This window comes from Cydia amplana, chromosome 4 (genome assembly GCF_948474715.1).
Source record: "Cydia amplana chromosome 4, ilCydAmpl1.1, whole genome shotgun sequence".
Lineage (NCBI taxonomy): Eukaryota > Metazoa > Arthropoda > Insecta > Lepidoptera > Tortricidae > Cydia > Cydia amplana.
Genome location: NC_086072.1, coordinates 7,243,433 through 7,265,163, shown reverse-complemented (window position 1 = coordinate 7,265,163; position 21,731 = coordinate 7,243,433). Strand labels below are relative to the sequence as shown.

General features: G+C 39.8%; 1 protein-coding gene across 1 annotated transcript; it reads left to right on the top strand.

The window, feature by feature from the left end:
- The first annotated feature begins 999 nt into the window (after positions 1-999).
- Positions 1,000-20,997, top strand: LOC134663218 (WD repeat and HMG-box DNA-binding protein 1). Its single transcript, XM_063519605.1, has 16 exons — positions 1,000-1,101; positions 1,181-1,424; positions 1,526-1,772; positions 2,556-2,671; positions 3,274-3,442; positions 3,741-3,869; positions 4,205-4,418; positions 5,729-5,911; positions 9,655-9,817; positions 10,812-10,938; positions 14,602-14,810; positions 16,627-16,725; positions 17,029-17,151; positions 17,813-18,130; positions 18,887-19,027; positions 20,710-20,997. Exons 1-16 carry the CDS (start codon positions 1,025-1,027, stop codon positions 20,986-20,988), a joined length of 2,838 nt encoding a protein of 945 aa, XP_063375675.1. The 5' UTR covers positions 1,000-1,024; the 3' UTR covers positions 20,989-20,997.
- The last annotated feature ends 734 nt before the right edge of the window (positions 20,998-21,731 follow it).

Genomic DNA, 21,731 nt, shown 5'->3' with positions numbered 1-21,731 from the left:
ACTTCTAAAATAAGAATATGATAAAACTAAAAAAAAATATATGATGTACATTACCATGTAAACTTCCACCGAAAATTGGTTTGAACGAGATCTAGTAAGTAGTTTTTTTTTAATACGTCATAAATCGCCTAAATACGGAACCCTTCATGGGCGAGTCCGACTCGCACTTGGCCGCTTTTTTCTATAGTACATGGTACTTTTTTATGGTGGCTATTGTTGTCAGATTAGATATTTTGCCCTGAACAAATCATCCTGAACCAATATAACGAAAAAAAAAGTTGATAAACAATCGTACATTAAAAGGTACGGTTTTAGTACGATGTACGCTGCGTACAAAAAAGGTACACAAGGTCCAAAAATAGTACGTAAAACCGTACTAAAAGGTACGATCTGGCAACACTGTGTGAGTGACATGACATGACACTGAATGAATGAATATGAACGAGCAGATGAATGAACTTGAGAGTAGAGCGGGAAACGCCGCAGGGCTAAAACCGCGAAAATCGATGTTCGCAAATTGCAAGCATCTCTCTCTGTCTCTCTAACTACGTCTTCTTTGGAGTAAAAGAGAAAGATCCTCGCAATTTGAGAATTTTGATTTTCGCGGTAGCACCCCAGTACATGGAAAAGCATACGTTCTATAGCTGGTCAACCAAATCTTGTCAGTAAAAAAAGGCGCGAAATTCAAATTTTCTATGGGACCATTATGGGACGATCACAGACTTGTCATTTTCGCACGATATCCCCTTGCGCCTACATTTTTCAAATTTGCCGCGTTTTTATACTGTAAATATCTGGTTGACCAAGTATATTCATGTAATTTCGAAATGATTGCAACGCTTTTATCAGTTACTCGAACAGACTGAATAAAATATGTTCCCGCCAAATGAAACGTCAAAGTCAAATTCAGTTCAGTTGATTTGTTTTGAGGTTGTTCGTTCATTTATTTTGACTATTTTATGCAAGTTAAATTAAAATAGTTTTTCATTACGGATTAATATCACATAATATTAATTTAGTTAAAATGAAAATAGATAGTAGACCCCTTAGATATGCTCATGCAGAGGGTCACACGGATGTTTGCTACACTGAAGACGGACAGTAAGTTTTTAATTCTATTTATTATGTTTCTATTATATACTCTATATAAGAGTTATAAACAAATATATTTATGTTCCAGGCATATAGTTACTTGCGGCAATGACGGAGATGTTCGAATATGGGTTGACATTGAAGACGACGATCCCAATTCCCATTGCGTTGGCGAAAACGCGACAGCCGTGTGTTTTAAAGACAAGAGGCTGTATGTGGCTACTGACAATCATGCTGTACAAGCTTACACATTCCCAGCTTTCGACAAAGACGGTATCGTTACTAGATTTACTGCATCGGTCACACAAATTATGACAAGCACTAAAATTGAGGTGAGTTGCAACTTGCACTACAAGTTTATTGTGATTACTACCAAGAATATAATAGTCTCCGGAAGGACTAACTGCTACCGTAAATATTTTGTTACTTTTAGGCTTTGGGCTGTACATCAGAAAACATGGAAGCAAAAATATGCAGTCCAGAGGGAGGCGCTCCTTTATTTGTGATGTCTGAACACAAAGGCCCAGTCCTCAGTATAGCGCTGTGTCCACAAATGAAATATTCGGCCACATCCTGTGGGGACGGCATGTTGAGGATATGGGACATTGACACACAGAAAATGGTCAAAGAAATAGCTTGTGTTCCTAAAATTAATACATTTTATTCTGCTAAAGTTGTGTGTAAGTAGTTAATGTCTAAATATTAAAGCATAATTAGGAAAGTAAACCATATCAAGTACCATCATTATGTAGGGTTTCCCAGGCAACTCATAAAAGTTGTTTTACACCTTGCTTATCATTTTAACCCTTAAATGCATGATTTTTTTCTTTTTGCCCGAAATTAATATATGTATCATATAATTCTTTGCTGGTTCTAGGAAAAATAGTAAAAAAAATATAATATCGATTTTCGCTGCAAAATCAGTGTTAGAAGTTGCATAGGCTAAATCATATTTATGTAAATATATAACTATTAGTAAGATATATAGGAAAAATCTTACTGCCATCAGAAAGGTACACTATTTGTGATATTCCTATGATAAAGTTTTTAAATATAAAATAATTACAAACCCTGAAAAATCAGCCCTAAATCACACACTAAAAATCATCATCTTCCAATTTTTCCAGGTTTTCCCACATTTCGTCTTAAAACAAATGTAATTTTTATAAATTAAAATATTGCGCAAATTTAATTAAAAATTCAGAAAACTTATTAGATTAACTATTGAAATAATATACAGGAACAAATAGAATTTGTCTAATTATTCATAAAATTTGATGTTTATGTTGTGTACGCTGCATCGTACACCATGCATTTAAGGGTTAATGCATCTTATTCAGTGAATAAAATCAAACAGGCAGGTGCTCTTTACTAATTGTAAAGATCTTTAAGATATGTAAACAGTTGAAGGTTAAATATTGTAGAGTATCAGTAATAAGTTAACATCACACAAAATATTGCAGGTCGCATGGATTTTGAGCCATCTGAGGGCAGGTACCTGGCTTACCCCAACAACAGAGAAGTGACCTTATTGGAGTATGAGACTTGGGGGCAACGGATGACATTCACACACAGCTCAGTTAGTGCTATTTGACTAACTTTTATATAGCCTCGTGCTGCCCACCATACAAAATGATAGCCAAGGAAGTTTGAGCCTTGTTGTATTTTCAATTGGGTTGAATTTCATTTGTTCGAAAATTTTAAGAGACAAATGAAATGCTACCTACTTTGTTATTAATGAAGGTTGACATTCCATGGAAACTGAGTGTACATCCTAAATGTACATTGGGCGGCACAAGGATAGTGTTAAATGTAGTCTTTCATTTTGCAATCAATTGTTATGTAACTGGTAAATATTGGAACTTGCACAAAAACAATGAAACCTTAAGCCCCGTCTCCATATCGCACGGCAAACCATCGAACTTTTGGCTCGCGATAGCTTGCCGCGCGATATGGAGACGGGGCTTTAAATATCTACAGTCTGTGCACAAAGTCTGATGCATTTTTTGGAAGAGGTGTGGGGGCAGGTAGGGCCTCCTACAATTCAATGGACTTTGTGCACAAAGTATACTTTGGATCACTGGAATACATATTTCCAATAAAAGATTGTTTATCAAGGACACTTAAGCTAGACTTAGCCAGATTTTTTCTACGATTTGAAGTTGCAATTGTATATTTTAGATAAAATGTGCAATATCCCAGTGCCGTTTTTCACCATGTGGTCAATATTTGGCCGCAAGCACCATAGCTGGGCAGATAGCAGTGTGGGAAGTGCAGTCCGGCACTTGCATGGGCGTCATTGAGCATCCCACATCACATAATGTTACGGCTATGGCGTGGAACCCTAAAGGTATATAAAACTTATATTTATTATGCTCTTAGTAGACATACATTCCATACATATTTGTAAACAGGGGTGGTAAGCTAACAGTTATGCTGAATGTACATATATGCGTCTGCCCACGACTTACGGCGTACAATTAGTACGTTCATTATCACATCTGTCTTAATGTACCTCATAATGTATGGAGCCGGAGCGCCATCTAACTCAGCAGTAGTAGAACCTGAAATACGATTTTTTTCTTAGACCAATAATAAGTCTCTGCCTGTATCCTGTATTGTATGTATCTAAACAATTTTTCTCTCAGGAAATGGTGTGTTGGCGTATTGCGATGTGTCCGGACAACTGGGTGCACTGATGAATTGCTATGGCAAGGACAGCAAGGCTGATACTGATGCGCCTGACGATGTTGAAATGGTGGAGAGAGCTGATGATGGTAGGTTTATAAACTATTTATATATTAAATTCACGAATCATCAAATTGAGCAAAACTATCAGAGAATAAACAAGTTTATACTTATAATACTTGAGACCAATTTAATTACAACTATTTATTATCAACAGATCTAACAATAACAATAGGCATTGACGATTGACATGCCTATATATGCATTTAAGCTGAATATATTCCATATCAGAAATACACTTATCATTATCAATACCATGCCACACCATGCTTATTGCTTACCTACACATTTTACAGGGATAAGGTTTTCTAGCAAATGTACTTGTTGTCCTGATAACTCCACGTTTTAATATTAATTATTTCAGACAATGACTTAGACAACTTGATCGAAAACTACAACAGTGACGATGATGACAACGCGATATCACTAGAGAAGCTCAAGAATGAAACGCTAGGGTTGGCGACGGTGAGAGACGAAGGCGAGTCGAGACCCGTGTCGCGGCACGAGCCGGCGGCGACCACGGTGCCGCCGCAGGCGCCGCTCCAGCCTTCTGCGACCCCCGGACACTTGGAGCACAGGTACGAGAACTGTTAATATCTACTACTCACCTAGTAAGATACTACAACGGTGACGATGACAACGCGATATCGCTAGAGAAGCTCAAGAATGAAACGCTAGGGTTGGGGATCGTGAGAGACGAAGACGAGTCGAGACCCGTGTCGCGGCACGAGCCGGCGGCGACCACGGTGCCGCCGCAGGCGCCGTTCCAGCCTTCTGCAACCCCCGAACACTTGGAGCACAGGTACGAGAACTGTTCATATCTACTACTCACCTAGTAAGATACTACAACGGTGACGATGACAACGCTATATCACTAGAGAAGCTCAAGAATGAAACGCTAGGGTTGGGGACAGTGAGAGACGAAGACGAGTCGAGACCCGTGTCGCGGGACGAGCCGGCGGCGACCACGGTGCCGCCGCAGGCGCCGCTCCAGCCTTCTGCGACCCCCGGACACTTGGAGCACAGGTACGAGAACTGTTAATATCTACTACTCACCTAGTAAGATACTACAACGGTGACGATGACAACGCGATATCGTTAGAGAAGCTCAAGAATGAAACGCTAGGGTTGGGGACGGTGAGAGACGAAGGCGAGTCGAGACCCGTGACGCGGGACGAGCCGGCGGCGACCACGGTGCCGCCGCAGGCGCCGCTCCAGCCTTCTGCGACCCCCGGACACTTGGAGCATAGGTGGGTGAATTATTAGCGTTTTTACCTCGTTTTCTTGTCGAGTCAGCAAGTATTGTTAAAGGAAATGACACTTTGCATGGCAGTATGTCTGAATCATGGAGTATAGTTTGATCAAAATCGTGGAGACTACATATTTTTGTTGCCGTAATAACCTTAAAACGAACGAAAACGTATAACTCTAGCGAATAATACGTTTGCAGATTTGCCTACATACAAGAACTGTTAATATCTTCCTCCTAAGTTGGTCCGTATTGATTGCGGAACGTGTTTTCAGATACAAGGTCAATCCACTGCGTTCACTCATGTCTACAACAGCCCACTTTTTATGTTTAACTAGCGACCCGCCTCGGCTTCGCACGGGTTAACAAATTATACATGAACCTTCCTCTTGAATCACTCTATCTATTAAAAAAACCGCATCAAAATCCGTTGCGTCGTTTTAAAGATCTAAGCATACATAAGGACAGACAGACAGCGGGAAGCGACTTTGTTTTATACTATGTAGTGATAGTGAAGTAGACATTGTATCACGCAAGTCGCCAATCGTTAAGTAGATTTGTCTAATTAAAATGTGTAGATTCAATATTCAGTTAGTCGTTTCTTTTGACTGTATAATGATGTATGTAAAACCATTCCAGATACATGTGCTGGAACGACATCGGCATAGTCCGGTGCCACACGCTGGAAAACGGCGAGTCGACCATCGACGTGGAGTTCCACGACACCAACCTCCACCACGGGATCAATCTCAACAACTACCTGAACCACACCATGGCCAGCCTGTCTGCTAGCGTGCTGGTGTTGGCCTGCGAAACGCCTAGGTAAGTTCCACGACACCAACCTTCACCACGGGATCAATCTCAACAACTACCTGAACCACACCATGGCCAGCCTGTCTGCGAGCGTGCTGGTGTTGGCCTGTGAAACGCCTAGGTAAGTTCCACGACACCAACTTTCACCACGGGATCAATCTCAACAACTACCTGAACCACACCATGGCCAGCCTGTCTGCGAGCGTGCTGGTGTTGGCCTGTGAAACGCCTAGGTAAGTTCCACGACACCAACATTCACCACGGGATCAATCTCAACAACTACCTGAACCACACCATGGCCAGCCTGTCCGCGAGCATGCTGGTGTTGGCCTGTGAAACGCCTAGGTAAGTTCCACGACACCAACATTCACCACGGGATCAATCTCAACAACTACCTGAACCACACCATCGCCAGCCTGTCTGCGAGCGTGCTGGTGTTGGCCTGTGAAACGCCTAGGTAAGTTCCACGACACCAACCTTCACCACGGGATCAATCTCAACAACTACCTGAACCACACCATCGCCAGCCTGTCTGCGAGCGTGCTGGTGTTGGCCTGTGAAACGCCTAGGTAAGTTCCACGACACCAACCTTCACCACGGAATCAATCTCAACAACTACCTGAACCACACCATCGCCAGCCTGTCTGCGAGCGTGCTGGTGTTGGCCTGTGAAACGCCTAGGTAAGTTCCACGACACCAACCTTCACCACGGGATCAATCTCAACAACTACCTGAACCACACCATCGCCAGCCTGTCTGCGAGCGTGCTGGTGTTGGCCTGTGAAACGCCTAGGTAAGTTCCACGACACCAACCTTCACCACGGGATCAATCTCAACAACTACCTGAACCACACCATCGCCAGCCTGTCTGCGAGCGTGCTGGTGTTGGCTTGTGAAACGCCTAGGTAAGTTCCACGACACCAACCTTCACGATGGGATCAATCTCAACAACTACCTGAACCACACCATGGCCAGCCTGTCCGCGAGCATGCTGGTGTTGGCCTGTGAAACGCCTAGGTAAGTTCCACGACACCAACATTCACCACGGGATCAATCTCAACAACTACCTGAACCACACCATCGCCAGCCTGTCTGTGAGCGTGCTGGTGTTGGCCTGTGAAACGCCTAGGTAAGTTCCACGACACCAACCTTCACCACGGGATCAATCTCAACAACTACCTGAACCACACCATCGCCAGCCTGTCTGCGAGCGTGCTGGTGTTGGCCTGTGAAACGCCTAGGTAAGTTCCACGACACCAACCTTCACCACGGGATCAATCTCAACACCTACCTGAACCACACCATGGCCAGCCTGTCTGCGAGCGTGCTGGTGTTGGCCTGTGAAACGCCTAGGTAACTTACAAACAATTACAATCAATATTAAATTATATATGACGTTATCTATGAAAAGGGACGTTATTGTCGATGGCGCTTACGCCAGTATTAACGATGCTCCGATATAAATACAATGCCGCGCGACGCTGTGCGGCGTAAGCGCCATCGACAATAAGGTCCCTTTTCATAGATAATGGCCCATCCCATATATTATATCATTTTAATTAAGGTAAATAAAACTTAAGTATATAAAAATTATATAATGCATTCCTAAGTTGAATTAGACTTTGTTTTTGTCTCAATATTTTCACTTGTTTTTTTAATATTATTTTAGGTTTGTTCCCTTATATTTTGAGATAAATGCATAGTGTTTCCCATTTCTTGTATTGTTAAGGAAAATAACATAATGAAAGAGTTAAATTACTAGTACTTGTGAAAAAATATGTATAAGGGAACTTCAACCTAGCGTTTTCCCGGCCTAGCTAGGTTGACGTTTCTTATATTTTTACTTTCCTTAATTTTGTTATTTTCCTTAAGAATACATACGATGGGAAACACAATGCATTCATCTCGAAGTTCATTGTTATGAATGATTTGCGAAGATGAGGACCTATTTTTCTTACTAATGGGTATTTCTATAACTAATTTCCTTTTATGTCATTGCTGTGACAAATCTCATTTATGCAAATAATGATTTAATGGTGCAATTAAAACTTCACCGGCGAGCTGAAGTGCTATGATGCATTAGTTGCTATTGTAGTTAGTAATTTTATTTATTGGAACGAAATACTGATGGTATTAAAAAAAAATGTTGTTGCCAGAGTTCTGCGTGCAATTTTCAAAAAGATGATTTTCTATCAAATCCTTTATATTGAACTTATCGGAACTTCGGGATTGTGTGTAATGCCAACTCCTATGGTGAATAAGACATGTACAGTGGAATTTAATGTTGATTATTATACTTTTATTCAATTAGGGTCTTAGGTTAGGGTTTTACAATGTGAGTATAAAAGTAAAATATAAAAACACTTACAAAACATTACACAAAAATATATAAACACATTATAAAGAACCTAACCTAGGGTGCCGCCGGCAGCGGGGCAGGGCCCAAGCTGCCGGTGGTCAGGGCCGCAGAGTGAGGAACCGACGTACTATACGCGCCGTGTCCAAAATTACCGCCTTCTGCATCTGACCCTTGATCCAACCACCCAGCGAGAGTCTCTCTAGGTGTTGGTCGAGACTTCGCTATGAGACCGTTCACTGACACGACTATAGGAACAATGATCGCCGAATCAACATCCCACATGGCGGTTATCTCGTGAGCCAAGTCTAGGTACTTACTGGACTTGTCCTTCTCGGCTCTCACGAGATTCTCATCATGGGGGATGGTGATGTCAACGAGCACGGCCCGGCGTTGCGATCGATCTATTATCACTGACTATTATTATTATTATAAGCCTACGCAGTGTCCCACTACTGGCCAATCGTTGAGATATGCGTCCAGGTCGTCCCGCCATCTCCGTCTGGGCCTACCAGATCCTCGCCCGTCTTGCGGCACCTGTGGCTATTTTGGCCACCTCTGTAATGTTGATTATTATAGATAAACCATGCAATAACTACACATCGGTAACTCGTGGCATTTAGGTAGCACTTAAAAGATTAGTTTAATTAATGCCTTTTTTTAGTGGTTTCTTTTTCTCGACTCGTATAGGAAGAACATTGTCACGTCACTAGTCTGTTAGAAACTGTCAAGTGCTACCTAAGTGCCGAGTTACCGATGTGTGCGCATCACTAATCTTTTAAGTGCCACGAGTTACCGATGTGTAGCAATAACTAATCTTTAAACAAAATATCTATCCCTTTCATACCTAGAACCATGTAAGCCATTGTTTATTAAATTAAGAATATTACCATTACCATGTACATATATTAAGGAGTGTTGTCTATTAGTAAAACAGCACCCTCATTTCTTTAAAACCAGAGAGGAGGCCTATGGTTCAAATTCCAGATGGAAGCACAAGTTAACTCTGCCAAAATCCAACTTGGTATTATTTCAAAAAAATGTTTACTTTATGGCAATAAAAGTATATAACAAGTTACCTGATGATCTAAAAAACAAACCAATTACATTGTTCAAACATTATTTAGATTCTTACCTACTTAAGCATTGTTTTTATAGTGTAAAAGAGTTTCTGGATCAAATTGATTAGCTTCATAGTTTACCTGTTTGATTGTACCTAGTTATTTTAATATATTGTGTAAATAAACCAAAGATATAGATGTAAGACATAGATATAAGTAAAAATATTTGTACACCGTCTTCGCGGTAGAATATGATGGAACTTGCATTAATTCTAATTTAAGATCACATCAATGTACCATATTCTGACAAATAAATACATTTCATTTCATTTCAGCAAAATAGTTTGCATATCGCTGGTCGGCAGCAGCAAGGAGTGGAGCGTATCAATGCCCGATACGGAAGAGATCATGTGCGTGACGGCGGGCAGCGACGTCGTCGCGTGTGCGACTAACGCGAGGTTATTGAGGCTGTTCACGCCAATGGGCACTCAGAGACAGGTCAGTATATTGACTAGTTGTTTAACCCCTCGAGTCCCAGCCCTTAAAATGTCAGAAACAGCTAAGTTCCGGGGGTTTATGAGAATACTAAGAACCAGGGATGTTGCGAACATCCGCATCCGCAACCGCGGAACTTCCGCATTATTTTCAACATCCGCATCTGCATCCGCATCCGCATAAAATCGATGCGGAGCTTATGCGGATGCGGATGTCGAACAAGTGGGTACAGGAACGTCTTAGCGGCGGCGTAAGTGCTAGGTAATTTCGTCATTACCTATAACGAAATCGTCTAGATCCAGAAAAGTCGGCCTAGTTACTGTTTATTAAATATAACGCACCTATATTCTTGCTCAAATACTAAACTTTTTTTTTTTATAAAAAATACTAAACTTTTTTTTTAAATTAAAAATACTAAAAATGTAATATTTGACGTTTTCTATGTACCTAATCTTGACATCCGCATCCGCATCCGCGGGTGTGAGCCTTAAAATATCCGCATCCTCATCCGCGGATTTCAAAAAATCTGCATCCGCAACATACCTGCTAAGAACCTTAATGTTTAATTGAGTTCATTCATCGTCTAGTACCTACTTTGCCTCTTTTCTCAATAATTGCACTGTTTGCTACGTCGGTGATCTGCTTGACTTATGGCACGGAGCATGGAGCCTTGATCAGAATTGATAAGCGTCAAATTATTATTTGCATTTAATGTGGCTTCGCACGGGTTACATAAAACATTAACAAATTATACACCTAAACCTTCCTCAAGAATCACTCTATGGATAGATGAAATCCGCAAATCCGTTCAAAGTATCATATATTCTATGGAACTTGCTAACTTTGTAAACAAAAATCACTAGTAAAATGACATTTCGAGTTTATCGCGAACATACACACAAATAGACGGACGCGGCGGGGACTTTGTTTTATAAGGTGTAGTGAAGAATTTCAGTCAAAATCAGTTTGATTAGAAGCCAGCAACAAATTTTTACAGGTTATATCGCTGTCTGGCCCCGTGGTGTCGCTCGCGGCGTTTAACACGACCGTGTTCTCCGTGTACCACGCCACCGACCCGGGGGTCACCGACCAGCATCTCGCCATGGACATCGTGGCTATGAATGGTAATACATTAATAGTACATTATTGTCGAGGTTCGGAAGTAGCTACTTGCAGGCTGAGGATTCGTTTTAAACGGACGACCTTGGGAGTCCGTTTAATTGAATCCGAAGCCAGCAAGTAGCCTTCCAGCCGAGTCATATATAGTGCTTTTCTCAAAAATGGTGCAAGAAATAGAAATATTTTACAGAACTTACAGAAGCAACGTTCTAATTTTCACAGAAAAAAATACAACCATTAAAAAAATTTGCTTGCCGCCTTTAAAAAAAAAGAAGTGTATTTTTCTGCTTAAAATACGCCAACCAGTGAACGCATATAAACCATGGAAGTATTCTGTCCGCTCAATTATGACCCAACGTAAAGTATTCGATTGTAGGCGGTGCTTACAGAGTGTTCGATTGGCAACTTCAGTTCGGCCGAGATGACAGTCAGTGACGGATGGCTAAATTAGTTTATAAAAAGCGGCCAAGTGCGAGTCGGACTCGCCCATGAAGGGTTCCGTATTTAGGCGATTTATGACGTATTAAAAAAAACTACTTACTAGATCTCGTTCAAACCAATTTTCGGTGGAAGTTTACATGGTAATGTACATCATATATTTTTTTTAGTTTCATCATTCTCTTATTTTAGAAGTTACAGGGGGGGGGACACACATTTTACCACTTTGGAAGTGTCTCTCGCGCAAACTATTCAGTTTAGAAAAAAATGATATTAGAAACCTCAATATCATTTTTGAAGACCTATCCATAGATACCCCACACGTATGGGTTTGATGAAAAAATTTTTTTTGAGTTTCAGTTCGAAGTATGGGGAACCCTAAAAATTTATTGTTTTTTTTTCATTTTTGTGTGAAAATCTTAATGCGGTTCACAGAATACATCTACTTACCAAGGTTCAACAGTATAGTTCTTATAGTTTCGGAGAAAAGTGGCTGTGACATACGGACGGACAGACAGACGGACAGACGGACAGACGGACAGACAGACAGACAGACATGACGAATCTATAAGGGTTCCGTTTTTTGCCATTTGGCTACGGAACCCTAAAAACTACGTTTTTTTGTAATTAAAAATGTTTTCATGTGTCGTGAAGTGGTGCAGAAGTTATTTTAGTTCATATCAAGGACAGTGGAATCACTTTTCACTTGTAGTAAACAGATAACTTCAGTAAAATTTGGAATAAACATGACGACATTTTTTCAATACTATCGTGCTAAGCTAAAACTTAATAACTGCATACGACTTTCATAACAACATACGACTTTTTAAATTGCGAGGATAATAGGGATGGTTTTATGCCAAATGAAGTAGACTAATTTATTAACTTATGTTTGGTTTCAGGTGTTTTCTATATAATTATAAATGTAGTAATAAATTCCTTCTTACAGATTTGTATTTTCCTTTTTTATTTCATGAGATGGAACTATAAAAAAACTACCTAGTTATTTCAAATTAATAATCAAATTTGGTATTGTCATTTTATATTACTTTCCATTCAGATTCCCACAAGATGCTATTCGCAGAGAACTATGGAAAAAAGCTGTCCAATTAGAGAGACATGAAATTGAGTGGATGCCTGGCAAGATATCTAGAATATTATGTTCTATTCATGAGATAACCCATGAGATAATCATACCCGGTCTCCTATATGTAGATACATTTTTTTCTATCACGCTTTCACTGAGTTAATTTAACAAATACACACATTATCTGAAAATCTTGATCATTTGAATCCACTCTCTACTGTCACATATATGTAGGTTATCTCTCAAGCCATTTCCGTCAGTAGAAAAGAGCGGCAAATTTAGAAAATGTAAGCGCGCGAACGGTTATGGTCCCATACAAAATTTTGCGCCTTTTTCTACTGACAAACTTGCTTGACCGGCTATATACATAATAAAATATTTCCATTGGAACTGAAAGTGGGGATTTATTGTGACTCCGCCTGTTCAAATGTTTTTGACCCGATTCGTGTACCCATGTAAATTTTGCAGGCTGTATAGCCTGTCCGATTTCTAAGATCAAGTTCACCATACATTTACTATGGCGTACTTGATCTTAGAAAAACGGACAGACTATACCAGTACGGCTACCATCAGTTTGGCACTGACATAAACGCCGTCGAGAACGTAATTTACTTTCTATACATCTCGCTCGTAGTCGCATATTAGTGCAAACGAGATGTATAGAAAGTAAATTACGTTCTCGATAGCGTAAATGTCAGTTTTGACTCTGTCAGTGACTCATGGTACGGGCTCTGAACGTGACTTCACACTGCCATACAGATTGATAATAAAATATACAAAATACTTATTATAGCGGAATACATTTATACAACAATGAATATTTAATTATGTTGAGTTAGTCTGTCATTTAATTTCATAACAACATTTTAACTAGTTATGTTTTAATCTGCATTAAATTATTATACGTGAATTATTTGACTGGTTCTTCAATGTATGGCATAAACCTATCCCTGTCCAAGTCATATTCTAATCAAATATGAACCGCGAACTCTCAGCGGCCAGTACGTACAGCAAGAAGGTTATTAGCGGATTAATGTCGCTGATTGGTAGTTATTGACATTATATGCATTTCATCTACACTTAGCTGTGTACGTTAGTGTAATAGAGACAGGCTCTGTAAACGTATCGTCTTATTTAAATGTAGGCGTAATTGTGTATGTGTGCTAATTGGGCCCGAGAATTTGAACGGTAATGTTCCCAAAGGCGGTTTCCAGTTATATGCTTTCACTGACGCCAACCTATTTGAGACACCTAAATAGTCGCGGTACCAACATTAAGCCTGTAACAGACTATCGCACCGCACCGCGACCTTGGAGCGTCGCACCCATAAGTGAGAGCGAGAAAGAGATATCTGTTTCACCCATAAGTGAGAGGGAGAAAGAGATATCTGTTTCTCGCTCTCACTTCTCACTTATGGGTGCGACGCTCCAAGGTCGCGGTGCGGTGCGATAGTCTGTTATAGGCTTTATAATAATAAGTGTTGATCATCTGTTTGGCTGTTTAAGGGACCTATGCCTTCATTTGATATGGCCATTTAAAGTTTTAAAAAGTTTGGAACTCGTTAAATAATGGAATTTGTATGCGACATTGCAGTCCCGAAATCGAGACTGCAATGTTTTTAACTTTTTAATTTTTTGAATGACCATAAACTACGCACTTCGCGACCTATTTTTTAACCGGCAACGTCGACTTTGCCGTCCATTTTTGAGAAAAACATTACTATATGTATACTTTTTTCGACATATAGCTGTGAATCGATCACGATTGGAGATTCGTCATTTCACAATAACGCTAGCTAAGAATAGAATTGACGGTATTAAAACACTGGATTCAACCAGACCAACTAGCATGACATACGGAGTCGCGCGCGACTCGCTACTTAAAGTCGCACTTGACATATTTATAGATTCGCGTTTGTGTTGTTATTGGTGTCAGAATGTATTATTCAGCCTGTTTAGGCGATGCTTATTTGTCTTAGCAATTATTTGATACTTTGTCACAGAAAAGATCCTGATGCCTACAAATCTTCCGAAAATCCGCGTTTGTACGGAACAATGGTAGACAAATCCGTGGAATGCTGCAACAATACTTTCTAGAAATTTGTAACATTTGTCTTAAATTTGTATGACATGTTTTGTTCCAGGTCGCCAAATCCGCAGCAAAACAGTCCCTGTTCCTCTAACCCCAAGTGCCAAACTAGCATGGATCGGCACCACAGACGCGGGGTCACCGTGTGCGTACGACAATACTGGAATATTGAGGCTGTATGACATCTCGAGCGGCGTGTGGATGCCCATCTGCGATACTAACACGCATTCTAGGGGAGCTTCGGACTCGTGGTTCGTTGTATCCGTAAGTATTTCACAAAGTTGACTTTAGTGGAAAATAAGTATTTCACAAAGTTGGCTTTAGTGGAAAATAAGTAAGCATTTCACAAAGTTGGCTTTAATGGAAAATAAGTAAGCATTTCACAAAGTTGACTTTAGTGATAAATGCGAATGGATTCATTACAGGGCATAACACAACAAACAAACACCTACATAATATGGGTAAAACAGACAGCCCCATGTGTAGAGCGTGCATGGAAGAAGAGGAAACAGCAATAGTTATTTGTACAACAAGAGATCAAAGTTTGATATTTCTTCGAGTGCTTATTTTGAGTCCCGTGCAAGCGAAAGATTCTATACTAGATTCACGAGCGAGTAAGGGACTCAAAAGCGCACGAGAAGTAAATAACTTTGATCTCGTGTAGTTCACAAAACTTTTCACCTCAGCAGTGAGAACATATTAGAGAACCCGGAAAATGTATTCCTTCTTCATCACTTACCTATTCACTCATGTTTTTAGGGTTCCGTAGCCAAATGGCAAAAAACGGAACCCTTATAGATTCGTCATGTCTGTCTGTCTGTCCGTCTGTCTGTCCGTCTGTCTGTCCGTCCGTATGTCACAGCCACTTTTCTCCGAAACTATAAGAACTATACTGTTGAAACTTGGTAAGTAGATGTATTCTGTGAACCGCATTAAGATTTTCACACAAAAATTGAAAAAAAACAATAAATTTTTGGGGTTCCCCATACTTCGAACTGAAACTCAAAATTTTTTTTTCATCAAACCCATACGTGTGGGGTATCTATGGATAGGTCTTCAAAAATGATATTGAGGTTTCTAATATCATTTTTTTCTAAACTGAATAGTTTGCGCGAGAGACACTTCCAAAGTGGTAAAATGTGTGTCCCCCCCCCCCGTAACTTCTAAAATAAGAGAATGATAAAACTAAAAAAAATATATGATGTACATTACCATGTAAACTTCCACCGAAAATTGGTTTGAACGAGATCTAGTAAGTAGTTTTTTTTTAATACGTCATAAATCGCCTAAATACGGAACCCTTCATGGGCGAGTCCGACTCGCACTTGGCCGCTTTTTTTAAGATATACCAACAATTAAGTTTTCACCTCAGCAGCTCGAACAAGGGTACTTTGCTACTTAAAAACAGTGAGCAAAACCGCATTTTGCTCATTTTGTCTCACTCAGTGAGCAAAATGCGATTTTGCTCACTGTTTTTAAGTAGCAAAGTACCGTTGTTCGAGCTGCTGAGATGAAAAACATATTCTCCTACACTGTAAACAGGTAGAAGTATACAGGAACCAATACCTAGGGACTCCGTGCACACTGAAGGAGGCAGTTAGCAACCTAGACACTGCTAGGTTTCATGGAGGAGCTTAGGTGGCTAGAGTAGAGCTACCTCGTTTTTCACGCAAAATAGTCACAATGGTTGTCGACTTGCAGAAAGTGCCCAGTACAACTAACTGACTGAATGCGAATGACGTATCTGTGATGCTAACACGCATTTTAGAGGAGCAACTATGAAATATTGCAATGAACACCTACTTTGGTTGCGATCAGTGAAATAAATTGAATGTGTTGAAATAATGTTCGTTTGTGATCGAGTTATTCGCCAGTAAAGCTTTGGTTTCCTCCGATAGCGGTGCCGTCATATAGCGGCCGTCTCCATACAAATACTACGACATCCATATTTAGCCGTATTATTTAGTATGGAGACGGCCGCTATATGACGGCACCGCTATCCTAGGAAAACCGATCTTTACGCTTGTGTTCTTATTTAAACAAAATAAATTCATAATTAGATTATTTTTCTGTTTTATAGATCAGTGAGCCCTCTCAAACGGTTCGCGCTATCCTGTGCAGAGGCACGTCGTTTCCCCCGACGATACCCAAGCCTATTGTTACGGAGTTAGCGATTCAGGTATAAACAATTTTGCAAACAAGCCGGTAGCAAGTTAACATGAAATATCAACTCTTTCAAAGGATCAAAATAAGGTTTATTTACACATCTGCTTAAGAATGTCTGGGTGGAATGACTAGATGACTGCGTAGGTCCCCTAATGCGGTCACCGTATCATTCAATGACATTGTTTGGTGCGGTCACCTACCCAGAATCGACAGTTATAACTGATAATCATAGAGTAAACATTATAGTATTAAATATCACTCTTCACTGCTCATGTTCACCTACCGACATTTACTGTACTTCAATACATTATTTTAGATCCCGCTATGCGAGTTGGACACCGAGAAAGGGCAGTGTGAAGAGCAACTCGTGAGGTGGGCGCATACAAGCGCCGACGTTAACATAAAGACGGCTAGGGAAGCTGCTCTTAAGCTATTTGCGGTGAGTACCTACACAAAAAAGTGGCCTGTATAAATTAAATATTTGGTGATAATCTTTCACAGATCGACTTAGCCCCAAACTAAGCAAAGCTTTTACTATGGGTACTATAGGCGACGATATACATACGTATATAGATAAATACATACTTATATACATATAAAACAGCCATGACTCAGGAACAAATATCTGTGTTTATCAATCACACAAATAAATGCCCTTACCGGGATTCGAACCCAGGACCATCGGCTTCATAGGCAGGGTCACAACCCACTAGGCCAGACCGGTCGTCAATATAAAGGGGTATATTTTGTTCTTGATTTGAAATGTCAGCTAAAACAAATTATGTCAAGCAGATTTTATACTGTGGAAGTGTTATATAAATTCGCAGTTCAGTAACATGCTAACGTATTTCATGTGCCACGTAATACGCTTCGCTCTTGATTCAGCTTGGTGAGCATTTGCTGCCTAGTTTTATAGCTACATTAGCTATACCAAAAGCTGAATAAAGAGATAGCATGAGATACGACTTATAGGTATTTGGAGTGCGAGCGATACGAGTAAATCGGTTTCAAACATTACCTGCTACATAGATAATATGCTTTTAGACAAATATATTATTACCGTCTTAAATGCACTTAATCATATTTATCATATTTTACAGCTCGCCTGCCGAAGTGAAATAGAACAACGTGCATTAGAACTAATGGAGCTACTAAAAGACGATCGCCTAGTACCTTTCGCTGCCAAATACGCCTCTCGACTCGGCCGAGTTCATTTAGCCGACAAACTAACGAACTTAGCAGAAACGTGGGAGCGAGACGCAGATAAGATGAATGTAGCGCAAAAACATTTTAATGAATTGGATACTCAAGAAACGTATGACGTCACCAATTCGGAACAGGATCTGAATGCGAGCCTCATTATACCGCAGAAAGCGAAGGAGAGGAAAGGGGAAACAGTTGCACCTATCAAACCTGTGGTATGTATCAAAGTAGTGTATTTACTTGCTACTGATGAAGAGATAGTTAACCATGGTTAAACCTTCTAGTTGCTTTAGATTTTAATTGTCATTCGTTCATGATACTACACAATACTCCTCTACTATGTTCATCACAGAATCGTGACTAATTAGAATCCTCCAAAAATGATGGAGCCAATGGCCATTTCAGCATTATCACTACATTCTGATTCAAGTCATCTTGATTCTCACGTCCTGGATCCCAAAAGCATTTCTTTTGAATTTGAACCTTGTTTAAAAATATTTGATGCCATTTATCCTTTATAATAATGGCTTTTGAGTTTTGGGATCAAAGAGGGTATAGGATCAAGCCCGGCGGGATTCATACATCTGCTGCATATGGCGGATATATGCCCTCCACATGGAATTGTACCTTAACTTGATCTGTGACGAACACATACCTCAAAATTATTGAAGTGAAAACTTCTTTAGCGGCGCTGTGCACTTGAACTGCACTGGAACTCACGAGTTAAAAGACATGTTTAGATCGCTTACCTTCTTGAAAGTTCTTTCTAATGCTAAAAAAACGAACTATAACTGGTATTAAATTAACTCGAGTACTAACAGTGATGTGCTTAGGGGTTTCAAGTAATGCGACGAAATAACGCTAGATGGCGTTAACCTCAATTATACATAGTGCTGCAGACATTTTGCAATAGTGATCGAGTTTTCACTTCTGCCGGCACTCCCTGAGTGCAACCCGTTGTTTTTTCTTAGCCGATTAAATCATCGCCGGCGGGAGTCAGGAATCCGTTCAAAAAGCAACAAGAAGCCACTAGAAACGTGCAGAGTCCGCTCAGCTTGACCGAAAGAACGCTGGTGGAGGTGCACTCAACCGAACCATCGGAAAATACTGACGTAAGTACTATAGGCTACATGACTAATTTTCATTTATGGTATTCAGGGATGTTGCGGATGCAGATTTTTTGACATCCGCGGATGCGGATGCGGATGCGGATTTTTAAAGGCTCACATCCGCGGATGCGGATGCGGATGTCAAGATTAGGTACTTAGAAAAACGTCAAATATTACATTTTTAGCATTTTTTTTATTAAAAAAAACCAAACGTTTAGTATTTGAGCAAGAATATAGGTGCGTTATATTTAATAAACAGTAACTTCGCCGACTTTTCTGGATCTAGACGATTTCGTTATAGGTAATGACGAAATTACCTAGCACTTACGCCGCCGCTAAGACGTTCCTGTACCGACTTGTTCGACATCCGCATCCGCATAAGCTCCGCATCGATTTTATGCGGATGCGGATGCAGATGCGGATGTTGAAAATAATGCGGATGTTCCGCGGTTGCGGATGCGGATGCGGATGTTCGCAACATCCCTGGTATCAATCGATCGGGTTTGTTTTTAGGATCAAATGTCTATATGGGACACATTGCATTAAAGTAACACAAAAGTCAGAAATTGTAGTCAAAGGCCGACAGTCGCACTTCACTCGCGAAACGACCTATACAAAACGGCCAGAGGCCGTGACGTCAAGGTCTCTGGGAGCCCATCTTGTAGTATGGACAAAACAAGAAAATTGCGTTTTTGTCGGTGAAATATTGCGTTTATGTATATAGTTGCTATACAATATTTTTTTGGATGAAATGTAAGGAATCGAATAGTACCCTTACTTTTATCGTTTTTGAAGTTAAAAAAAACTTAAATTTTGAAACTTACAGGTCCTGTATTTTTGTAATTTTTCAATATTTTATTTTAATATCCACATTATTGTGATAAATTGCTCGTTTGCTATCTATTGTACTAGATTTTGTTATAAAATTCAACATGTGTCATCATCCCTATTATAGCTAGTTTAGATTCATGTTCTTTAAGCCACGGTAGGACATCATTTTTGAATAAAAAAATAAGTAGATCATATGAAATACGTTCTTACAAACATGAGAACTTATTGACCTTAAGAACTGACCTTGCTTGATCTAATTACTTCATTTAAATAATTTTCAATGGGAACTTCGTTTGATTTTAAAACTTAATAAAAACCTTATTTCCAAGTCCTACACTACCGATTCAAACTGCCACTCTTTCTTGTTTGATGGGCCGTAGGCCTACACTATATCTATAGTCAAAGGACTGTCTCATTTCAAACATAGAGATAATCATACTATCTTTGTCTTACACTAGTACTAGCACCCAAAAGAAAAGGATGAGTATAGTTTTTTTGGTTCTTATTTACTGACAAATTGGTTTGACCAACTATATGCATATATCCAGCTTATTTTCATGTTATACTAGCTTTTGGCCGCGACTTCGTCCACGTGGTGTTAGTAATTTGGGTAGCTTATTTTTGATCCAATCTGCTTTTTATTGATTCCCCGTACAAACTTCCACCCCCCTTTTCACCCCCTTAAAGGATGACTTTTGGGATAAAAACTACCCTATGTCCCCGGGACTCAAACTATCTCTATAATTTCAACTAAATCGGTTCAGCTGTTTAAGCGTGAAGAGGTAACAGACACTTGTTTCTGTGAACTTGACTCTGGTAAGATGTAATTTAAACGTTAAATCATACATTTTCAGCCATCAACAATTCAAGACGGCGAAACATTCGTAGACTGGTTCTCAAGAAACAAATCCAATTTAGAGTCTCAAAATCCCGAGATGACTCCATCAGAACTTAGTCGCCTTGGCATTAGGACCTTCAAGACTCTTCAAGGTAAAACCGGCGCCGTCAATGGGACGCCTGAAAGCGGGCAGAAGAGGAAACTCGGCGAAGAATTGAATGGTGCAGATACCCCTATAACTAGTGCGCCCAAACAGTCGAAACTTAGCGCCTTTGCCTTCCAGAAAAAAGCGTGAATGTTAATAAATAATAATTAATTTTAAATAAGCAAGTACTAAACAGTCAACGTATAAAGACTGGCACGAAAAATCATTAAACTTTAGCTTAGCGTATACCATAAGGCATAGTTTTAACTTTTGACTCGTACGTATTTATGGTTTGTGACCTTTTTATAAGACTTGATATTGTTAACTGTAAATATATAATTGTAAGAATAAAAAATCGTTTAAACAAATAAACAGTTTTAATTCGGTAGGTATAACAGTCCCATCAGGGGCCCATTTCTCGAACGGTATTAGACTAACTGTCAAATTGTATGGGTTACCATGGCAACACACTAATAATTAGACTAATACCGTTCGAGAAATGGGCCCCAGATCATAAAATATGCGGTAAACAATTTATATTTCGGCATACAAATTTATCGACATAAGATGTGTTACTAGATAAATATAAATTTCTCAATATAATGTTGAGTATGTAAAAAAAAGAGATGCCGACAGTTGATTGTTTTCCTTATTTTCAGCCCTATGGCTATGTAAATAAGGTTTATTTCTAAGGGTTCACCAATTCAGCTTCATCGGGAGGTGGGAACACTCCTTCCTTGATCATTTTCTTCCATTCGCTACCGTTGGGGTAAGCGAACTTTTCTAATGTTCCGTTTTTAAACTGAGTGCTGTAGCCAGGCAACTGAAACGAAAACCATCATACATTTTGTGAACGCTAGTGTCAGATAAAAGCGTGATTTATGGTCGGTTGC